The sequence below is a fragment of the Sceloporus occidentalis genome, unplaced genomic scaffold (genome assembly GCF_023333645.1).
Source record: "Sceloporus occidentalis isolate IW3139 unplaced genomic scaffold, rSceOcc1.0.p SCAF_5, whole genome shotgun sequence".
Lineage (NCBI taxonomy): Eukaryota > Metazoa > Chordata > Lepidosauria > Squamata > Phrynosomatidae > Sceloporus > Sceloporus occidentalis.
In genome coordinates this window covers 82,520,914-82,543,369 of record NW_028316985.1, presented here as the reverse complement: position 1 = coordinate 82,543,369, position 22,456 = coordinate 82,520,914, and the positions used below count along the sequence as shown (strand labels likewise).

The 22,456-nt window shown below is 42.0% G+C and overlaps 1 protein-coding gene across 5 annotated transcripts in view; it reads right to left on the bottom strand.

Moving 5' to 3' along the window:
* Positions 1-20,592, bottom strand: part of SRPK2 (SRSF protein kinase 2) — a 124,256-nt gene extending 103,664 nt beyond the window's left edge. For 3 of the 5 annotated variants that reach the window (XM_089524550.1, XM_089524552.1, XM_089524553.1), the window contains exons 1-2: positions 20,537-20,592; positions 20,273-20,369 (exon numbers count right to left, since the gene is read on the bottom strand). In XM_089524550.1, coding sequence (XP_089380676.1) covers positions 20,273-20,369; positions 20,537-20,552 — 113 coding nt within the window. In that variant the 5' untranslated portion in view covers positions 20,553-20,592. Of the gene's footprint in view, positions 1-20,272; positions 20,370-20,536 lie in introns of those variants that run through there. The other 2 variants (XM_089524554.1, XM_089524555.1) reach the window with 1 other exon arrangement.
* Between the last annotated feature and the right edge of the window lie 1,864 nt (positions 20,593-22,456).

Sequence of the window (22,456 nt, the reverse complement as noted above, 5' to 3'; positions counted from 1 at the left end):
GTGCAGCCTTCAGACGGCTGCGCCCAGCGAAGCAAGGGAGAAAGGGGCCAAGTGGCCCCTTTCTCCTTCTCCCCGCCACAGCGGGGTGTCCTTGGGGCTTGAAACCCCAAGGACACCCCTTTTCAGGCTGCGGGGAAGCGGCGTTTTGCCGCTTCCCCGCAGCCTGAAAAGCGGCGGATCGGGGCCTCAGCGGCTGCCGTTCTGGCAGCTGAGGCCCCGATACACCGGGGAAAGGGGTGGGTGCAGCCCACCCCAAATGGGCGGTCTATAACCCGCCCTTGAGTCCCAAAGAGCCCACATCTGACACACATGGTAGAAAAATATCTGTCTCTGTTCCCCATTCTCCAAGAGAAGCTCTGCTTCATTATTCATCCAAACAAAAATTGTGAACACATGGAGCAGATTTCCATAGTTTATAACACCATTTACAAAGCACTGGAATCCTAATTAAAGGGCTATCCACATGATTGGAAAAAGGCAGAACAAGCAGGAAACCTACCTGTTTAAATGATGGACATGGCCAAAACGGGGACAAACGGGAACAAAGCTGTACTCCGGGACTAAAAGCCAAAGCACAATAACCCCCCACGTTTACTCCAGATCAAGCTGGACAGTGCAAACTATCACACCAGTATGTGGATTATGTGCTGGTACAAAGACAGGGGAAGTGACCAGTAAGCCGCTGGCATCATTGATGCCCATAGTTCTTTTTGTTGCCCACCCACAAACTGATCAAGTATGCATGCTTAGTCAGTTGTACCATCAACCCATCACACACCTCATGATGTAAAATGGCAACAAACATGGCAGGTCATCAACAAAACAACGGATTTCATGCGAACATTAATGAACTGGTCCAACAGGGGGCAATGGGGGAAGGGAGGAAAGAGGGAATATACAGGGGGCCTCCATTATTGTGGTGTACCAATGTGTCACTGGGCACACCAATGCACCGCATGGGTGGTAGAGTGCTTATGCAATTGAGTGGCTGGTCACAAGGATAGTTCCACAGGACAGTGATGGGACTGATAGCTAGGCAGGGCAAGGAAGGCAACTGTTTGCTTCTGGTGGCACATCCATGCATCCGTACCCATGTGTCTGGGGCAGAAGAGAAAAAATAATGGTGCAGTTCAGCTTGTACCTGCAAATGGCCCCTTTTCGCCAGTCCATGCTTGTAGAAAATGGGGTGTGTGGACTGCCGACGGGTGTCCAGCCCATTGTGGGAGCCAGCAGTGTGGTCAGCAAGTTCTCCCCACCAATCAGGAAACCCCAGGGGTAAATCCAGGTCTTTCCCTCTCCATCTGCTCAGCACCTAGGACTGTAATCTTATATAGATTACTTTAGAGGAGCTCCAGTGAACTCAAAAAGTAGAGAGGTTTTAGATTTTGCTGAGTAAAACTAGATATGGAGGAAGTCTCTATATCCTATGCAGTTTATGATCTGAATTAGACATGCTAGCCCAGGTTTATACTGTATCATAGGTGAACCATGATTGGCTACTTTGAAGTTGGAATGTAATGCATCCTCCTGTTCCTGTGAACAGGGCAAGAACGGGCCATGTATTTTGGCTCCCAGCTAAATTTTTGGGAGTGTTTTGACTCGTACAATGGGCCCTTGGTATCTGCTGGGGTTTGGTTTTAAGATCTCCTGTGAATACCAAAATCTGGTGATGCTCAAGTTCCATTAAATACCATAGCATAGTAAAATGGTGTCGTTTAAGAAACGGCAAAATCAGCATTTGTTTTTTCACTTTTTTATTTTTTTGAACATTTTCAATCCATGGATGGTTGAATATGTGGATGAAGAGTCCATGGATACAGAGGGCCAGTTGTACCAGCAAAAAGTGGTGTAACATCATACTATTCCAAGGAGCAAGACCTAGGGGCTGTACACACAGCCCCTAAGGGGCGGCACGATGCCACCCCTTTTCTAGTCGGATTGGGGTTGCAGCAACCACACGCCGCGGCCCCAATCCAGCCTTTCCAGGGCACAAAACAAAGCTGCAAAAAGCCGCTCCCTTTTGCACCCTGGAAAGGATTGAAGGTGCTCCTTTGGCACTGTGTTATGGATCACCATGATGCCACACACCATGTGGAGCGGTGTGTGGTGTCATGGCACCCTGGGGGTGGAGTTGGGGCATGCATCATGTGGACAAGACACCCCAATTCCGCCCCCAGGCTGCCCTTAATGGCCGGTCTGAACAGGGCCATAGTTTCATCTTAAGGCCAGCTAAATCCTCTCTGCTATTGATGTCTATCCTCCTTTACTGGCTGAGTATACCAGCCTGTCTCTAGTGATATACTAGAAGGACTCTATTCAGTCATACCACCTCTGAGTATTCCTTGCCTAAGAAAACCCTATGAAATTCATGGGGTTGCCAAATGTCAACAGGTGATTTGAAGGCGCATGTGCACATACACTCACACGCATACTTACATCACAGGCAGGATGAGGAGGGAGATAGTCCCACTAATATTTGGATCCCTAGCTGTTAGGACATTAAATGAAACCACCAGCAGCTTGAATTGGGCTGAAAGCAAACAGGAAGCAACAAATATATTGCAGTATAAAACAGGTGAGCAAACTTCTGGCTATGGGCCACAGTACCCCAAAACTGCTTTTTCATTGCCCAATAAGCTGGCCAGGAAAAAATAAACTTAAAACCCAACCACCAAAAATCAGTGGTGCAGTTTTGTGATAGTAACAACTAACACAGTGATTCCCAAAATGGGCAGTATACCCCACCTGATCACTTCATGTGGTGGTGTCTCCCGCTCTTCACTTGCCTGCACTAGCTCACTCCCTTAGTCGCATCTGTCACTAGTAGTTGGAAAATTCTCATTAGGCTTGGGCACAGGGCATTGCTTCTGTGGCTTGGAGCAGCACCATTCGGGGTAGACTGGAGTGAGGCATTAAGAGTATGTTGCAGTGAGAGAGAAGTGGTGGCAAAAAGGAGCTTTCAAATTTGGGATCCTGCTAAAGCTTTGCTGAGACTTGGCTGGCAAATTCAAGTTGCACTGCCGCTACTGCTTCCTTTTGTTGGACAGGATGAGAAAAGAGGTAGCAGAAGAAACAATGTTTGTGGGACACTTGAAGCTGTGTGGGGAGGAGTACAGTGGTACCCCGGGATACGAATGCACCGCGTTACGAAATTTCCGGGGTACGAAAAACCTAGATTTAAAAAAACTGTTCCGGGTTCCGAAGGATTTTTCGGCTTACGAAGATTTTTTCGGCGCGTTTCGGCGCGAAATTCAAAAGCCGCCGCTAGCGGCTTTCCAGCGGCTTTTCGGGTTGCGAAATGTATCGGGTTACGAACGGCGCCGCGGAACGAATTAAATTCGTAACCCGAGGGACCACTGTATATGAGAAAGATTATTGGAAAAAGTCCTTCACCTTGGAGCAGCTCCTGTAGTTAAAATATCTCCCTTTCCCCATCCACACTAGTCTTCAATCCAGAACAGTAGCCTCTATAAACCCAATACACACACACTGGCTGGACCCCTCTCTGCCCTGACAAAAAAGGATTGAGAGTCCTTCCTCACTGGGGAGTTTCTTCCTTTGCACCTGGTCACTTTGGGAGCAGCAACTGAGTAGCCACTTGGGCAGCCAGCAAGAAGCCTCTTGTCCGGGCTAGTCTTTGCTGCAAGACTGGCACAAGTAAGAGACTTCTCAGTTGCTGCTTAGCCACTAGGGAGCCCTGATGGTGCAGTAGTTAAATGTTTGTACTGCAGGCAGTCACAGCCATAAGGTTGTGAGTTCGATCCCAGCCAGGGACTCCAAGGTCCACTCAGCATTGCATCCTTCCGTAGGTTGCTAAAATGAGTACCCAGCTTGTTGGGGGCAATTAGCTTACACATTGCAAATCGCTTAGGGAATGCTTACGTTTCTATACTGATAAGCGGTATAGAAATGTACTTACTATTGCTATTGCTTAACCAGCTGTTTGGTTGCTGCTCCCAGAATGACTGGGTACAAAGGGAGCAGTGACCAAGAAGCCTTTCGCTTGTGTCTATTGTTGCCACAAGCCTGGAATAGGTGAGAGAATTCTTGGTCACTGTTCAGACAGCTGCTCTGTTGCTGCTTCCAAGATGACTGGGTGCAAAGGGAGCAGCAAATGAGATTGGTTGTTTTGAATTTGCAGTAACAGTAGAGCCAATATCAAGAAACATGCTTGGGGAGGCACTAGGATTGTTGCCCAAGAGGAAATGGGGTGGTAGCCCAAAAATATTTGGGGACCACTGAATTAATATGATGCAGTTGACTAGCTGAGTCAATACCTTTTAAATTACCTATCAAGCAGAAACCTTTTCAAAGACTGTCCTCAGTCTACTGGTACTTGCAAGATCTACTATCACTGCTACTCTACAATAGTTAAGTTAATCTAAAGTTCATGGTTTCCCACATTGATTTAAAATTAAAATTAAGATTACTCCATAATGAATTAAAAACACTCTATAACGAATTTAATGTATTTCATAATGAATTAATTTAAATACTAAATCAACTGTAATGAATACAGTAATATTTAATGCATTAAAATGATTAATCTTTTCAAATAAGAATTCATTTTAGCAGCTTTGGGACCATATTATTTCTTAATACTATTTTTATTACAAAATCATCAATATATTTATAGGCTTACACTAAAAAAACACATTTACATTTTTACTTGATTTGTATCTATTTTTTCCCCAGAGTATCCATTCTATCTTCTAGTAAGCTTCACCCATTTCCCCATAGGCCACATTCCTTTCAGACATGCAGCACTTTAGCAGTCAACTAATCAAAAAAATTGACACCGCCCCACAAAACCTGTTCATCCCTGAGTTACAGTAATGCAGTGGGGAGGGCAGAACATCATTTTCAAGAGACTGGTTAATGAAAAATGATTCTATCACTCACCTATAGTAAAAAGCATTTATTTCCAGACAACCAGACAAAGCAGCTTTGTAGAAGCAGGACTCTGTGTCACAGTTTAAATTCCACAAATGATTCAGCACTGGCAGGAAAAGGAGCTTGTCTATGTCCAGGTGAGTGACGGAGAACATGTGGCCTGCCAGAAGCTGTTAGTCTTAAACTTGCATCATCTCTCACCATTGGCTATGTGGGCTAGTGCTTATGGGAGCTGCAGTTCAACAAAATTTCAAAGGCCAGAAAGTCCCTATGCTTGTTTAAGACAAGCTTGTTTTAGATGATTCCATATGCCAACCATGCAGCCACACTTTTCCACTGAGTATTTTTAAAAGGTTGTTTTTTAACCTAAACCATATTGTAAACACCAAGTGTAATTCTGTAATTTTAAAATATTTTGCTATAATTATTAACTAATTAAAAACATTTTAATACAGAAAGGCATGTTGATGTTAATACTGCATACTATACTAACCAAACTCTACTTTTCTATTTCAGTTTGATGACATTCTCAGTCTCATCAGATGTGCAAACTGTGGCCCTCCAGCCACTCTTAGAGAAGCTCCAAGCTTACTTCACTATTATTGATATTTTATTCATTTACATCTTGCCTTCTCTGAATACCGAGACTCAAGAGAGCTTACAAAATGAAAACAAATATAGTTAAAACCACTTTCCCCCAAGACCATATACAGTCGGCTCTCCATATTCACAGTCTTGAGACTCACGGTTTCAATTATTTGCGAGGTCAAAGCCACTAATGTGAGCAATCCTCCTCCTCCTCTCTGCCCGATCTCTCTTTGGGCAGCCCAGGATGAGATGGGGAGATGAAGTCAGGAGGCGCCTTGCCCCCCCAAGACCCTTCTCCTCCTTGATCCTCTCCTTGGGATGCCCAGGGAAAAAATGTGGAGGAGAAGGGTCTCAGAGGGGCAAAGGCACATCTTGCCTTCTCCTCCCTGATCCTCTCCTTGGGTTGCCCAGGGAAAGGATGGTGGGGAGGGTTTCAGTCAAGCCAAGGTATCTCTTGCCTCCTCTTTCCCAGCCTCTCCCTGGGATGCCCAAGGAGAGGGCCGGGGTGGAAAGGGGGCAGAGAGCCAATTAAAGGGATAGGAAGGTGGCATGCAGCCCTGCTCCTCTTCCCTCACTCACCCTCCCCTTTAACTGGTTTCTGAGTGGAGGGTGGAGTTATTCACAATTTTTCCATATTTGCAGGGGTCTCATTCCCCTAACCCCCGCAAATACGGACGGAGGACTGTATGTGTTTGTGTGTGCCTACACATCATTTCTGATCTATGGTTACCCTAAGCCAAACCTACTATAGGGTTTTCTTGTCAAGATTTGCTCAGATGAGGCATGTCTTTGCCTTCCTCTGAGGCTGAGAGTGACTTGCCCAAGGTCACCAAGGAGGTTTCCATTGCCATGTGGGGATTCAAACCCTGTATCTATTGATATAAATTATTATTGTTGGAAAGCAACTTAACTAACCAGAAAACAAATCCAGTAAAAGACAAATGGTGACTCAGCAAAACAGCATGCTTTTAAAAACCCTTGCAGTCAATTCCTAAAAGACTGCTGGAACAGAAATGTTTTCATTTGTTCATAGAGCAAAAATAAACAGGGAGCCATCCTGATCGCCTGAGAGACAGGGTTCCAAAGTCTGTGAGCAGTCACCAAGAAGGCCCTTTCCCATGTTCCTCCCAAATTTATGCTGGCTGCTGGGAGCTGTAAACTAAAATCTTTAGGGCAAGCCTTGCCCAATTCTGGTTTAGATGTACTTCTTTATGTTATATTAAAAAGAGCAGATTCCTGTACCACCTTAGCTGCTGTGATTTCATATCTGAATAAATTGTTTACATAACTAACATGGCATTTACATGGATTAAAAATTATCTCAAAATTATTCTTTACTGTTCATCTTAGACCATTTTTACCATTCCAGTTTAGCGAACTGGTCTTCATTTTTCAACCTCCTTTTCAGTGGCTTTAAGTTAATATATTGCCACCTAGTGGCTTGTTTTGACATTTGCTACCAAAACAAGCATGTAAGCTCCTGTAGTTTACAAACAGTTCCTATTCTCACAACGCATACACATGCCTGTAAAAATGTATCCCACATTGTGAACTTAGGAAAGTGTCCCACTTCATTTTTCAAAACGATACATTGTTTCTATATAAGTACATTTACTTGACGAGTGCAACATTAGAATCCCAATGGAATCCATGCGCTGTGCAGTTATGACAACAGTTAATCATCTCAATGGAATTGTTACCATACCGTCCCTTTTCTCTTTGAGTAAGGAGATGGTTTGCTATTAGCTTAACTTGAAAAGACAAAGAGCAGGCAGTAGATTAGATTGCAGACTTGTCTCTCCACATCTGCGGCTTTGACTTTTGCAGATTTAATTATTCATAGATTTTATTAATATGTTCTCTCTAGGAATATCTAGGTCCTCCAGCACAACTCTATGGTCAACTTTAACTGAAAGTCATACTAAAGGACCTAGAGAGAACACCTCTTTAGGAATCTCTAGGTCCTCTAGTGCAATTCTGTGGTCACTGTCTGGCAGATGTTGACCACGGAGTTGCACTGGAGGGACCTAGAGATTCCTAGAGAGGTGTTCTCTCAGGTAAAAAACTAGATTTTTTTGTTATTTGCAGTTTTTCCACATTCACGGAGGTCCTGTGGCCCTAACCCTAGCAAAAGTGGAGGAACGAGTGCACATAGCTAACCTGCATCCATCCCAAAATACCACTTTTCCAACTCCGGGTATCAAAGGCAGTTTACAGAACCAAAACAGAGATCTTGCTGCTGACTGAGTGAACCATACGCTTAATATTGCACTGGACATACAATACGTTCCAGGCCTCTTTGAGGCATTTTCTTAAAATGTTAAAAGCAGCTACAGTGGTTCAATGTGCTCATCACAACAGTAGGAATAAAAACAAGATGAGGCAGATAAAAAAGCTGTATATAATGAGATACTCCATGAAAATTCAACCACACTGAAAAGCAAAAACCACAGTTCTAAAGATTCATAGCGTGTGCCACCCCCACTCCAGTTACTACTGACATCATTACAAGGGGAAGAAGATAACAACTGCAATTACAACATACTTCTCACTCTGCTTATTTAATACTCTAGTTAGAACACCATTTTACTCATTTGCTATCATGATAAACTTGGGTGGCTGTGCCCCACAGTTAAGAAATGAAAAGGTGTCAACCTCAAAATCAGATAGTGATTTCTACATTAGGGAAGTTACTTGGCATAAAAGGCACAAAAAATATATTTTTTAAAATCCATGTAACAGCCCAACAAGGACCTTTGAATACAAGTGTTCCAAAAATTTGGTTATTCAGAATTACTGGTGATAAAACTATTAAACCTGGCAAATACGGTAAATGACAACTGTACCTGTTCCTCATTAGAAACCATCATACGGATCATATGAGATGTCTGGTATATCAGAACTTGAACTGAGCAACCAGTGCTGTTGAGGTCTGGTTCCTAGTTGTTACTGTGTGCCTTTAAATAATTTAAAACCTAAGGTGACCCTATTGTGGGTTTTTCTTGGCAATATTTGTTCAGAGGAGATTTGCCACTGCCTTTCCCTAAGGCTGAGAGCATGTGACTTGCCCAAGTGGCTGCCAGACTTAGATTCTCTATCATTTTGGAGATCAAAATATTATTCTGGGGCCAGAAGACAGCTCTGATGAATGCTAAAATGTTCTTGCAAGATTAGGACACCTTAAAAATACCACAGTAATACAAACCTAGGGAAGATATAATTTTATATTAAAATTTTTAGTTTGGGTAGAAAATTCATTATTCTAGCATCTAGTATTCTAGAGGTAGGGTTGTGGCTGAAGAAATGTTAGCCTTAGAAAGTTGCCCAGTGCTGTTGTCCCCAATTTGTTGTATTAAGAGAGCTCTGTCACAAAGTCATAATATAGTCCAGCATTTTTAGTTTCAAAGTATGCTGACTTTTTTGTAGGGAAATGCACAGGTAGGGTTGTGAAGCTGACTATAAATTCAGAGCAATGAGACAGCAAAGACAAAGAAGGAGGGGAAACTATGGCCTGTTACAGACTGCCAAAATAAAGCTGCTTTGGGTCTCTTTGGAGGTATGCTATTTAAATGATGCATGAGTCCTAAGAGTCCGTAAGTCACGCCAAAGCCACACTCCATTCCTAAGCACTGGAGTGCAGCTTTGGTGCAGCTTCCGGACTCTTAGGACCCATGCATCATTTAAACAGCATACCTCCAAAGAGACCCCAAGCAGCTTTATTTTGGCAGTCTGTAACAGGCCTAAGAGTATCACCGCAGGTGGAAAGAAATATTTTGGACACAAGTCTAATCACTTAGAAACAAAAGAGAAGTAACACTAGTACAGATCTGAAACCAGTTCTAAATCTCTTGATAGAACTGATTACCAAACTACCAGATCTACCAGAAACAGTAGGTCTCTTCTTTGAAACTGAAATTATTAGGACTTTTTAATACACAAAATGTGCAATTCTAAAAGAATATTTGTACAGTTGAAAATTAAAATACTAAGCTACTTACTGATATCCAATTTTAAATGGCTGTTAATAATATAGAAAATATATAGTCCAGGCTCTTCTAGAACCCTGAACTTCCATCAAAGTTTCTAGGATTAAGAAAATCACATCTCTCTCCTTCTGATCTACTTGTGTTTGTCCGTCCTCCCACTGCAGAAACTTTAAGTGGAGCTGTTGAAGCCTCTTGTGTTCTACATTACTAGTATCAAATTCCATGTTCTAAGGATTTTCCTCCCACTGTAAGCTTCTAAATGTCATTCACTGTGACACAAAGGATCAGCACATGTGTGCATGCATACAAAAAGAGAATGCATAGGCGCTTTATCATGTTGAATACTATGCATACAGATTATGTTTCCACACCCTATACCGGTTTGCCCTGTGCAGAAATTCCTGCCCATACCCTTGCAATGAAGTAACAATTGCCCCCAAACAAGGTAAGTAGCCATACTGCATGAAAACTGTTGGATGAACATCCTCCACAACACTACTTTGTTTAACTTAAGTCTGTTTTACAGAAGCAATATATACAGTTCTATTATTCTAGTACTTTATAGCTAGAAGGCAGACTATATATTCTATAGAAAAGTAATACCATGGCTGTCTATCCCAACTCTCCAAATGACTTTGAAAATTGGTAAGCAGAGAGTAAAGTAAGCTAAATTTACAGTAGTAATGTGTAAAGGAAAGCAAACAGTGCAGAGAGCACAAAACTTTTGTTCAAGTATTTATTCATATACAGGGCTGACTCATATTAGGCTGATTTTTTACAGAAGTTAGATTTTAACAATTATAAAAGGTAAAGGCTTTCCCTTGACAAGATTGTCTACTCACCCTGACTATAGGGGTGGTGTTCATCCCTGCTACTAAGCCGAGGGAGCCAGCATTGTCAAAGCCAACTCCGTGGTCAATACTAAGGAGCACAGAATGCTGTTACCTTCCCACCAAAGTGGTACCTATTTATTATCTGCTTGCATTTTTACATGCTTTTGAACTTGTAGGTTGGCAGAAGCTGGGACTAGTTATGGGAGCTCGCTCCATTGTGCAGCACTTGGGTCTCGATCTGCCGACCGTGCGAATTTCAGAATCAGCATCCCACTGTGTCCCTTTTAGCAATTATACTTTTAATCAAATATTTTAAAATCAGATGTAAGTGGAGAGCAATTTGTCACCTTAAACAGGTCTACTGAACTCAAGCCAACATGGTAAGCATCCAATCTATCTTTCTTTCACCTATGTAACTAAAATATGTAACAACTGCTGACCAAACCATTTAATAGGAATGTTAATCTTTCTTGAACAGCAGAAAACAGAAGGTTCACACTGAAATTCAAGTGTGTGTGACTCACAAAATAAATAGAATACCAAGAGACAAGTACCAGTTGCAAAACAAAACCTTTTAAGACAAAGCCTGTTTTAAGCACAACATGAGGAAGATTCTATGTTTTGAAATAAGTTAGCAAAGTCAGTACACAACAAAATCATATTTTATAATTAGTCTTTTTAATTAGCAGTTATCTAAACATAGGCATAGAGTATAAATTTTAGTTTAGACACAGAACTACAATCCAGAGAAAGAAAATGTCAAGCCTACAAAGAACTTTTATTTTCTCAAAAACATGCAAATAAGTCTTAGGAATCTTGCTAGAAGGGGAAAGTATAAAAAACACAATTGAAATGTTAGAAATGAGAAGAAAATTTAATACAATTGTCCTTCTGTAAATGAGGGCCAACACAGACAGCCCTAAAGGGGCGGTGTAACACTGCTCCTTTGAGAGCCAGATTAGGGCCATAGTAACTGCATGCTGCGGCCCCAATCCAGCTCAAAAAGAGGCAGCAAAATGCTACTCCTTTTTGAACCCGCAAAAGGGCACCCTTTCTACCACCACCACCATAGCTTTCGGGCGCTCCTACGGCTACAGCACATAAGCACTGCACTGCTGGAACGCCGCAACACTGTCCACCGTCTGGGCGGCATCGGGGCATGCGGCATCTGAATTATTTCAAAACCATTATAATAGTTTGAATAGTAAGAATGTGTTTGAATTTTGTTAACAAAGCTTGAGGGAAGAATATTACATTAAAATCAATAAGTAGGGGGAAACAAAGCAAAGAACTATACAAATTCAATTTAAAAATTCCAAAAAAAACCATGTTATAACATAAGCGGACATTTTAAATGAAAGTAGAAAATGTTAAAAGCTGTTTGTAATTCAGGGCAACTTAAAAGGTGTCTTCTGATGTAAAGTCACAGTCTGCCATTATAGTATGGAAGCCTGGGATGTATGTGTCCCTTTCCCTTCCTCCAGTGTCATCACAAGATGATCAAAAGCTTTAGCCTCCCTTTTTAGCTATACAGTGTTTATCAGCTATGGTAAACTTCATGAACAGCTTCATAAACAGCAAAACTGAGAGAAGTTATTGACACTATTGACGGAGACCTGGGGTTTTAAAAAACATTCTGCAAAAAAGAAAACAACTTTTATACACTCAATTATAATATCATTTGACCTTATGGTTAAACTGGAAGTCTTATATCAGATCAGATTCAAAGGGTATTACTGTTTCTCACCCCAGACTAAGGATCCAGTTATAAGAATCTGTCCTATAAAGGCAAATAAAATATCTTGTTACAGTTTGTAACTTGGGGAGATTTCTAGACTACAACTATCTCTTTTTTTCTGAACAAACCTAGGTTTGCTTTTTCAAAAGATTGTATGTTTTAAAACAAGGCTTTCCCCCAGTATACTAATTTCACAATATCAGTGCTAGAATAATGGGGTGTGTGGTTATCCTACTTATAAATTATAAAAATAGTATTTTAGAAACCACAGCTAGAGCATTAAGAATGGGAATTCAGAGGTGGCATTCCAATACAGTACTGGGTTGTGTAGTAGGATGCCAACTCAAAGGGAAAAGCCCAGTATATATATGGAGTGTCCGTGATTCAATATACAGACTAAAACAGTAGCAAAAAGGGAAATGAAATAGGGAGTCTCTATTCTAAAAAAAAACAACAGTATTTCATTAACTACCACCCAATAGAACCCAGAAGTCTACTGCAACATCTGAAGAAACAATAACAAATTAATGAACAAAATAGTAGAAAAGATAAGAAACCAGCCATTCATTCATTCAGCAGAATTTGCCCATTAAGACATGCTTACAGTGAAAGCAAAGAAATATATCTGTCTACATTCTGATTTGCAAAAAGCAGGTGGAGAACTATAATCAACAAAAGAGTGATTGTAATGACCCTGAAAGACTTCAGGAAGAGTTAATTCAGGGGAGGTGGTTTATGCTGGCCTTTGGAGAGAGAGAAACCAGTTGTGTAAACAAGGACTGACTGCTCTGGTCTGAGCAAGAGAAGAAATCCTGAGAAATGTCTTAGGAAGCCAGGGACCATCCTAGATAGATGGATAGGTTCCTAGTTCTTTGGAAAAGGGATTGGACAACAGGTGGAGTTTGAGAGCGGAGGGGAGGGGGAAGGAATATCAACCTGTTAAACCTGTTTTTGTTTAGTTATTGTTCGGGGTTTTGTTTTTTTGTTTTTTGCAATGAGGGGGAAAGGTAATTGAAAAACCTGTGTTTTAAGCCATTTGAACTTTCATGTTGCAACTACAGATACCTTTTACTATATGATTTTCCTCTTTTTTTAAATTAAAGAGTTCGCTTTCTAAATGCCTGTTTGATTTCTTAAGGGAGTGTGAAGGGAAAGCTCTGGTTACACATCTCCATAACCAGAACTGTCAGGAACCAAATAGGTATTATTTTGGATTCTCAATAACCATGAAAGGGGGGGGGCTTTGAGCCCTTATATCCTCTGGAACCTGAGAGAGATTAAATATACACAAAAGGGCTTGGTGGCAGCACTCCTGTGCCGCTGCAGTGGGAAGAGGAGGGAAGCTGGGATAGATTTCAGCCACAGTGATTCAAAAAGAATGTTGCAAAAATAAAACTATTCTTATTTGGTTTTGCACCATTCTTTTTTAATCATCCTGTACATATCTAAGTTAGAACAATGACTCCTTCCTGAAAAAGAGAGGCTACCCATATGAAGCTTACCTACCTCTGGTTAATATATAGAAGGTATCCAGCAAGATAGGGCTGGGAAACCTCTGCCCACCCCACTGATGTTACCTGACTACACTTCCCATGCCCCTTCATAACTGGCCATGCCAGCTAGAACTGATGGGATTTAGAGCCCAACAACAAGAACACTCAAGGTTCAAGTCTTTTCCCTACTCTCACAGAACAAAAACACAAGATAATATAACCTGAGAGGCGCTCCCAAAGGAAATGGGGCATATGGGAGCAGTTCTGTGATATATTGGGGGGAGGCAAATCCCAAAATATTTTTAGAATATATGAAAATTATTTACATGAGAACAATAATGGGCTTTTAAGGTGAAGATGCAGGATGTGGTGGCTTAGTGGTTAAGACGACAATTCTGACAACCGGAAGATTAAAAGGTTGGCAGATTGAGGCCCAAATGTTGCATGATGGGGTAGCTCCCATCACTAGTCCCAGCTTCTGCCAACCTAGCAATTTGAAAGCATGTGAATACAAGTTGATAAATAGGTAGTACTTTGTTGGGAAGATAGCAGCATTCGGTGCAGTCATACTGGCCACACAACCAAGAGAGTAGTCCTCACACAACGTTAGCTCTTCGGCTTAGTAACAAAGATGAGCACCACCCCTAGTCGGTTACGACTAGATATTCATGTCAAGGGACTAACTTTACCTTTACAGAATGCAAGTGTAGAAATATTCCCTAGTAGAATGTATACAATAAGCATGAGAAAACAGGTGAAGAAAGTAACTAGAGCAGGGCAAAAAGGTTGTCCACCCCTAAATGGCCACATGCAGTAGGGGCTGAGACACACAAAACACACATATATGTACAAGTGAACAAACACACACACCGTCATATGTATTCACAGACATCCACACTCAGAGAAGCACAGTTAGCTACTTTGGCATTATTAGAGAGAGAAGTTAATACCTCCATGCTTGTACCAATCTAGGCTATACTGAGATCAGCAGGGGCTAAAGCCAAAACAATTCCTTCCCCAGAGATTCTAAAGGCTTTGCCCCTCTGCAGAAAAGAATCGGTGACAGTGTGGAGGGGCTCCTCCTCTGTCCAAGGTGGCCCTGGAGACTGCCTGTGCTGCAACCAGCTTGACTCTGCAGAGAATTTGCCTGCCCAGAGAACTTACGTAAGTGCCCTCTGTCTTGCTCTAAGGACCCACTCCAAGTGAGACATCAAACAGGTGGTTGTTGCAGAGAGTCCAACCAGCTACTCTCCCACTGCAGTATTTACAACAAGGGTGGACCAACTCCCTAGAGCAACCAACATAGTACTTTGCCCTAGAAAAATAATGGGAGACATATTAAATTGCCATCCCCAACTCTGCTTCCCCTTGACTCATAGAAGAGCTCTCCTGAGAAAAGCACTGTTTTCTATGATGCCCACCTGATAGATTTTATCAGTTGAACATGAGAGAGGGCAAAGTTTCTAAGGACAGAGGGAGAGCTGTTGAGGGCTGTATGCAGATGACAGGTTGTCTACCTTTTAGGCAGACTACTATCTCATGCAATAGTGCAATTGGAAGATGTGACTGACATTCTTATTTCATTGTGATTGGGCAAACATGATAAATACATTTGCAGGTCAGCTGAGGTAAACAGAAAGTTAACTCTCCATGCAAGAGAGGCTAAGAAGAGGGATTATGTCAATGGGCTCATCTACATCCAACATACCATCAACAAGGGAAAACGTTTTTCCACAGGAAAGACAGTAGAAAGATAGCTGCTGAAGCAACATTTGTGGAATACTTTCTACTGCCATAATAAATAGTACAGTAGGAGAGCACTAAACAGACACAACACATAAAGTAGATTTTTTTAAAAGCCCCATAAAGTTTTAAAGCCCCATAAAGTAAGATTCTGACAATTAATAATATAGCTAGTAATTAATTTAATAGACCAAAGGCTTATTTATATTTTTAAAAAGTCTGCTTGGTAATAAAAACATTATTCTAGCTACATGCATTCTGCAGAAACAATGCAGTCTGGCACCTTTAACAGTCATGGCTCAATGCTATGGAACTCTGGGAATTGTAATTTTGTGATACATTTAGCCTTCTCTGTCAGAGAGCTCTGGTGCCACAACAAACTACAATTCCTATAATTATACAGCACTGAGCCACGGCAGTTGAAGTGGTGTCAAATTGCATTATTTCTGCAGTGTGGATACAGCCACAGAGGGAGCCAAGCAAATCTTTCATGTGAAAAGAGTTCTAAACCTGAGATATATCTACAGAAAGGGCCACTAATGTTCATGTCAGAAGCACTTCAAAAACTGACAACAACTGAGTGAATGTCCTCTTCAAAATATCTCAGGGGTCAGGCAGGCTCATTCAGGAGAAGGTGACCCTTCAGGTAATCTGGTCTCAAATGACATAGGACTTTGTAGGCCATATCCAGCACTCTGAACTGTGCCCAGAAGTGATTCATTAATCAGTAAACTTCATTTATAGTAAAGGACAATTTATGGCCCTCCAGTTGTTGTCAAGAATAAAACTAACATTGGTTATGTTAACCACAGTTGCTGCGAGTTACCAATACAACACTTGCAGGCCCACAAGTTGTATAGCAATAACTATCTCCTTATAACCAGCTCTCATCAATGTTTTGGCTGCAGCATTATGAGACAGCTAGAGTTTCTGAACATTTTTAATAGGCACACCTATGGCAAAATAACTGATGTAGTTTATTTATATGACATGCAGTTTGAGCATGTGTTCACCCATGACCAGATCAAATACATTTAAGACTGGGTGCAGTTGGTGATCTTAGCTGAATAGATGTGCTCCTGGTAACCACCAAGATTTAGGCACCCACATTCAAGATAGGATCCAGAAGAAGCCCCAGCTATGAACACAGCTCTTTAAAGAGAATGGAAACTAATCCAACAGAGGTTAATTTCTTTTCCTCCAAAAGCCATACTGACCAAGAACACCTCTGTCCTTTGTGGATTCTGTTCACCCTTATCCAATTGATTGCTGGTTCCAGCTGTCAATTCAAAACTTCTACAGCCTACTTGAACTGAGATGGAAAGGAGAAACACAGTTTGTGCCTTTCACATATAAGTCACACTGAACTCCAGATGGCCTCTCTCTGTGGTTTCAGATACATGATGAACAGCATATGAGATATGACACAAGTGCGACGCCAAGGCTTCAAAGATGAGTTCCCAATATCAACTTTAGGAATAATCCTAGGGAACAAACTATATGGCTTCGCTGTCATTAAGATGACAGACTGTGTCTGCACTACAATCTGCAAGGCAGGGCTCCTGTTACAGTATGAGAAATAAACAAGATATTATCACAGAGAAAACTAACACGTCAGAGAGAAGACCAGGCTAAAACCCATCTGCCCACAGAAAGAACAGTTCACCCGCCAGTCACCGAAGCCTGCCTTAAAATCTGAAATAGTACAAATCATTAAACTACACCCCAGACAGTTGGTGGGAATAACAATATGGAAATCTATCCAAATAATGAAATAAATATGTAATTAAACTGGTTTCATTGTGTACACAGAATGGCACCAATCAATATAGGATGTGGCAACAGGGGACCAACAGAAGAGACAACAGCATAAAAATATTCTGTAACCAATACAACTTAAAGCACGCTCATCCCCTTCAAAAGGCATATAAACATTTCTGAGCCAAGGTATGCCATTTTACATTACAAATTATACACTGAAATAATGCGAACATATACAAAGCTGGGCTTGAAAACTGGGAAGTCTCAAACACAACAACCTTCTTTGAGAGAGAGGTCATTCTTGCTCCATCTTCTTTCCCCATAAGAACAGTGACCTAGTTCATAAGAGTTGTTTTCAGACTGAAATGAGGAAGTGCTTTAACTACCCTGAGCCTCACAGCAGGCTATATAAGCCTGGCACTTATGGCATAAGCATCATCACCACCAATGAGGACAGCAAAGAAGGGGGAGCCACATGGGTAAAGCGGCTGGCAGGGGATGGAAATGCACATGTGTACATGCCGAGCATCAGCAGATGGTTATGGAGAAACTCCAGAAATATATGGATGGATAGGGGAGGGCAGTGTTCCAGAAATCCTTATGTTGTAGAACACTTACACCTGGGTGAAAAGCATGCAAGGAAAGGGCAGGGTGACCAGCTGCCTTCTTTTTCCAGGGCCTGTCCTACATTTAACCCTTCTGTCTAAGAGGAAGTTTAAAATGTCCTCCATTTTGAGCATGAGTAAAGAGCATGAATTTATATTTCTATCAGTATTTTCAGCTTTAATGTGGCCACGTCCTCCATTTTTCTTCGATGTCCTACATTTTGCAGTGCCATGTTCTTCGCAATTAGGACATCTGGTCACCCTAGGAAAGGGGAGGGGGAAGCAAAACACCAGCAGTGGGGGTTTTTCTGCCTGTGAGAGAAAATAACACACCAACAAGGCGGCAGAAAGGATTTGCTGGAGGGGGAGGAGGAAAAGACACCAGCTGGTGCGTCTGCGACACCAGAAGGCTCACAGTGCCAGGGAAGGGAAGGAAAGTTGAGGAGAAAATGCACTAGTGCAGGGTGACCAGATATCCTAACTGCAAAGGAGGACAAGGTACCACAAAATGTAGGACATTCAAGTGAAATGTAGACCATCCTCAAATAAAGGCTAGAAACACTTGTGTAAGTATCAATTCATGCTTCCTAGCCATGCTCAAAATGGACATTTTGAAACTCCTCCTCGACAGAAAGGTGAAACTTAGGACATGTCCTGGAAAAGGAGGACATCTAGTCACCTTGCACTAGTGAGATACAAACAGGGTGCCAAACGTCCTCCTGTTTCAGGATGTGCCTTACATTTCAGCCTTCTGTCCAGGATGAATGTCAAAATGTCGTCTATTTTGAGCATGATTAAGAAGCACGGATTTACATTTATATCAGTGTTAACAGCTTTTGTTTGGTCATTCCTACATTTTTTATTGAATGTCCTAATTTTAGTGACTTGTCCTTCTTTGTGGTTAGGACATCTGGTCACCCTGGATATACAGTATATAGACAGATGTATGAGGAAGGTGAGAGAGGGAGAGACGGAAATCAAGCACTTGAGAAGACGCATTATAGATATATATCCAGATGTGTGTGCATTTGTGTGAGGAAGGTGAAGGAGAGAGCAGGAAGGAGCTCCAGGAGAAGATGCATTAGTGATGTTGTATATATAGATATAGATATAGGTGAGAAAGGTGAGAGAGAGAGAGGGAAAGAAGTCGGATGCTCAGGGAGAAGATGCTTTATGTATATATATGGAAGGTGAGGGAGAGAGGAAGCTCAGGGAGAAGATACAGATGTATATAGGTATATCAGAGGATGGTGAGGGAGATAGAAGGAAGCAGCTCCAGAAGATCCATGTGTGATATATATATATATATATATGTGTGTGTGTGTGTGTGAGAGAGAGAGAGAGAGAGGAAGATGAGGGAGAGGGAAGAAAGCTGGGTGCTCAGGGAGAAGATGTATTATAGACATACAGATGTATATAGGTATATCAGAGGATGGTGAGGGAGAGAGAAGGAAGCAGCTCCAGGAGAAGATGTATTAGTGATAATGTATATATAAATATAGATGAGAAAGGTGACAGAGAGAGAGAATGAAAGGGGGGGGGGTGCTCAGGCAGAACATGCATTACAGATACACACACACACACATATATATAGGTGTATGTGTATACATACATACATACATATATATATATATGGAAGGTGAGGGAGAGAGGAAGCTGAGGGAGAAGTTGTATTATAGTTATATAGATGTATACAGGTATACACATCTATACATATGAGAGAAAGGTGACGGAGAGAGAAGGAAGCTGCTCCAGGAGAAGATCCATTAGTGACATGAGGAAGGTAAGGAAGAGAATGCATTATATATATAGATGTGTATGTGGAAGGTGAGGGAAAGAGAAGAAAGCTGCTCCACAAGAAGACCCATTGCTGATATATATATATATATATATATATGTGTGTGTGTGTGTGTGTGTGTATATATATATGAGAGAAGAAGGTGAGGGAGAGGGAAGGAAGCTGGGTGCTCATGGAGAAGATGTATTATAGATATATACATATACACACACACATATATATATATGAGAGGAAGGTGGGGGAGAAAATGAATTACAGATAGATAGATAGATCTATATAGGGCACCCAGGGAGAAGATACATTATGGACTTATAGATGTATAGATATGAGAAAAGTGAGGGAGAAGATGCATTATAGATATATAGCTGTATATAGGTGTCTCTCTGTCTCTCTCTCTCTCTCTCTCTATATATATATATACACACACAAACATACAGGAGGAAGGTGAGGGAGAGAACGCATTACAGCTATATAGATCTATAGGGGGCGCCCAGGGAGAAGATACGTTATATGAGGAAAGTGAAGGAGAAGATGCATTATATAGATGTATATATAGGTGTGCGTGTGTATATAGACGCAAACACAGACACCGGAGAGGAAAGTGAGGGAGAGGAGGCATTCCAGCCATAGAGACCTGCAGAGGGAGCCTAGGGAGAAGGCACATCATGGAGATACAGACACGAGGAGAGTGCGGGAGAAGGATGCCTTAGATACCTGTGTGAGGCCGAGGGAGGGAGCAGAGGCACTAGGGGCCTATAGCTCTGGAGAGAGAGAGAGAGAGAGAGGGAGAGGAGGAGGAGGAAGGGGGCTCCCTCCGGGAGAACTCCGACTCACTTTTTCTGGGGCTGCGCCGGCGGCGGGGGCTTCTCCTTCTTGGTGCCGGGGGCCGCCAGGTGCTTGGCTCGGCGCCTCCGGGCCTGCAGGGCCAGCACTGTGCAGAGAGAGAGAGAGAGAGAGAGGAAGGGACCGTGGGCGGAAGGGAAGGCAATGGAAGTGTCCCCTCCGAGCCTGACGCTTCCCGGGGAAGCACCACCACAGCCAGCCCCAGAAACCCACCCTCCTCCTCGGTCTCCTCCTCTGAGGGCCGCCCAACGGTACCTTTCCGGGAGGTCATCCTCCTCCTCGGCTGCCGCCACACGCGCCGCTCTTCCTGGGCGACTGCTGCTGCTGCTGCGACTGCCAGAGAAGCAGCAGCAGCAGAGAGCGACGCCGGGCGGCGAATAGGAGCCGCCCCGTTCACCCTCCGCGCATGCGCAGCCCGCCCCTGGGAAGGCCTGAGCACCAGGGGAGGCGGTTGCTAGGCAACCCCCGAGAGGAGGAGGAGGAGGGCCTAGGCAAAATGGCCGCCTTCCTCTAGTAGCCTCTAACAACTTCCACAGAACTATAATAGTGTGGTGGTGGTGGTTGTTGTTGTTTTGTGGGGTTTTCAGGCTCTGTGGCCATGTTCTGGAAGAGTTTATTCCTGACCTTTTGCCAGCAGCTGGGAAGAGGCAGAGAGGAGGGGCCCAGGGAGAAGGTGTATTATAGCTATATAGGTGTAGATATCTATAGATAGATATAGATATATGGATATATACACATACATATCAGAGGAAGGTGAGGGAGAGAATGCATTATAGATATGAAGATCTATAGAGGGCGCCCAGGGAGAAGATACATTATGGACATATAGACAGGAGGAAAGCGAGGGAGAAGGATGCGTTATATATAGATATATAGATATGAGGAAAGTGAAGGAGAAAGATGCATTATATATATAGATACAGACATTAGGAAAGTGAGGAGAGAGAAGGATGCATTATATATAGATCTATAGATATAGACATGAGGATGCATTATATATAGATATGAGGAAAGTGAAGGAGAAAGATGCATTATATATATAGATACGGACAGGAAAGTGAGGGAGAAGGATGCACTGTATATAGATATATAGATATAGACAGGAGGAAAGTGAGGGAGAAGGATGCATTATATATAGATATATAGATATGAGGAAAGTGAAGGAGAAAGATGCATTATATATATAGATGCAGACATGAGGAAAGTGAGGAGGGAGAAGGATGCATTATATATAGATATATAGATATAGACATGAGGATGCATTATATATAGATATGAGGAAAGTGAAGGAGAAAGATGCATTATATATATAGATACAGACAGGAAAGTGAGGGAGAAGGATGCACTGTATATAGATATATAGATATAGACATGAGGAAAGTGAGTGAGAAGGATACATTATATAGACATGAAAGTGAGGGAGAAAGATGCATTATATATAGATATATAGATATGAGGAAAGTGAAGGAGAAAGATGCATTATATATATAGATACAGACATGAGGAAAGTGAGGGAGAAGGATACAAGACATGAAAGTGAGGGAGAAAGATGCATTATATATAGATATATAGACATGAGGAAAGTGAAGGAGAACGATGCATTGCAGACATTTAGACATGAGTAAAGTGAGGGAATAAGATGTATTAGATATATATAGAGATAGACATGGGGAAAGTGAAGGAGAAAGATGCATTATGGACATATAGACATGAGGAACTATAGGTTTTGTGGGGTTTTTTGCTGCGCTGTTGGCGAAATGTCAGGAATAAACTCTTCTAGAACATGGCCACAGAGCCTGAAAAACCCAGAAAAAAAACTATGGATGCCAGCCATGAAAGTCTTCAACTTAACATAACTCTTTTAACAGCCACCCTCACATCCTCAAGGCCTTCTTGCTGGCTATTTTATGTGGTGTTTTTCTTTTTAAATGCATGTCTATTAACAATAAACGCTCTGAGAGCATTTCCAAAGAATGGGGTATAAACACAATTAATAATAATAATAATAATAATAATAATAATAATAATAATACCCTTTAAGGAATTTTGGACTTCAGCTTCCAGAATCCCAGACTATTGGCCAACATGGCTGAGGCTTCTGAGAGCTGAAGTCCAAAATCTCTTTAAAAGCACAAAGGAGGACAAGGCACCACAAAAATGTAGGTCCTTCGAAGG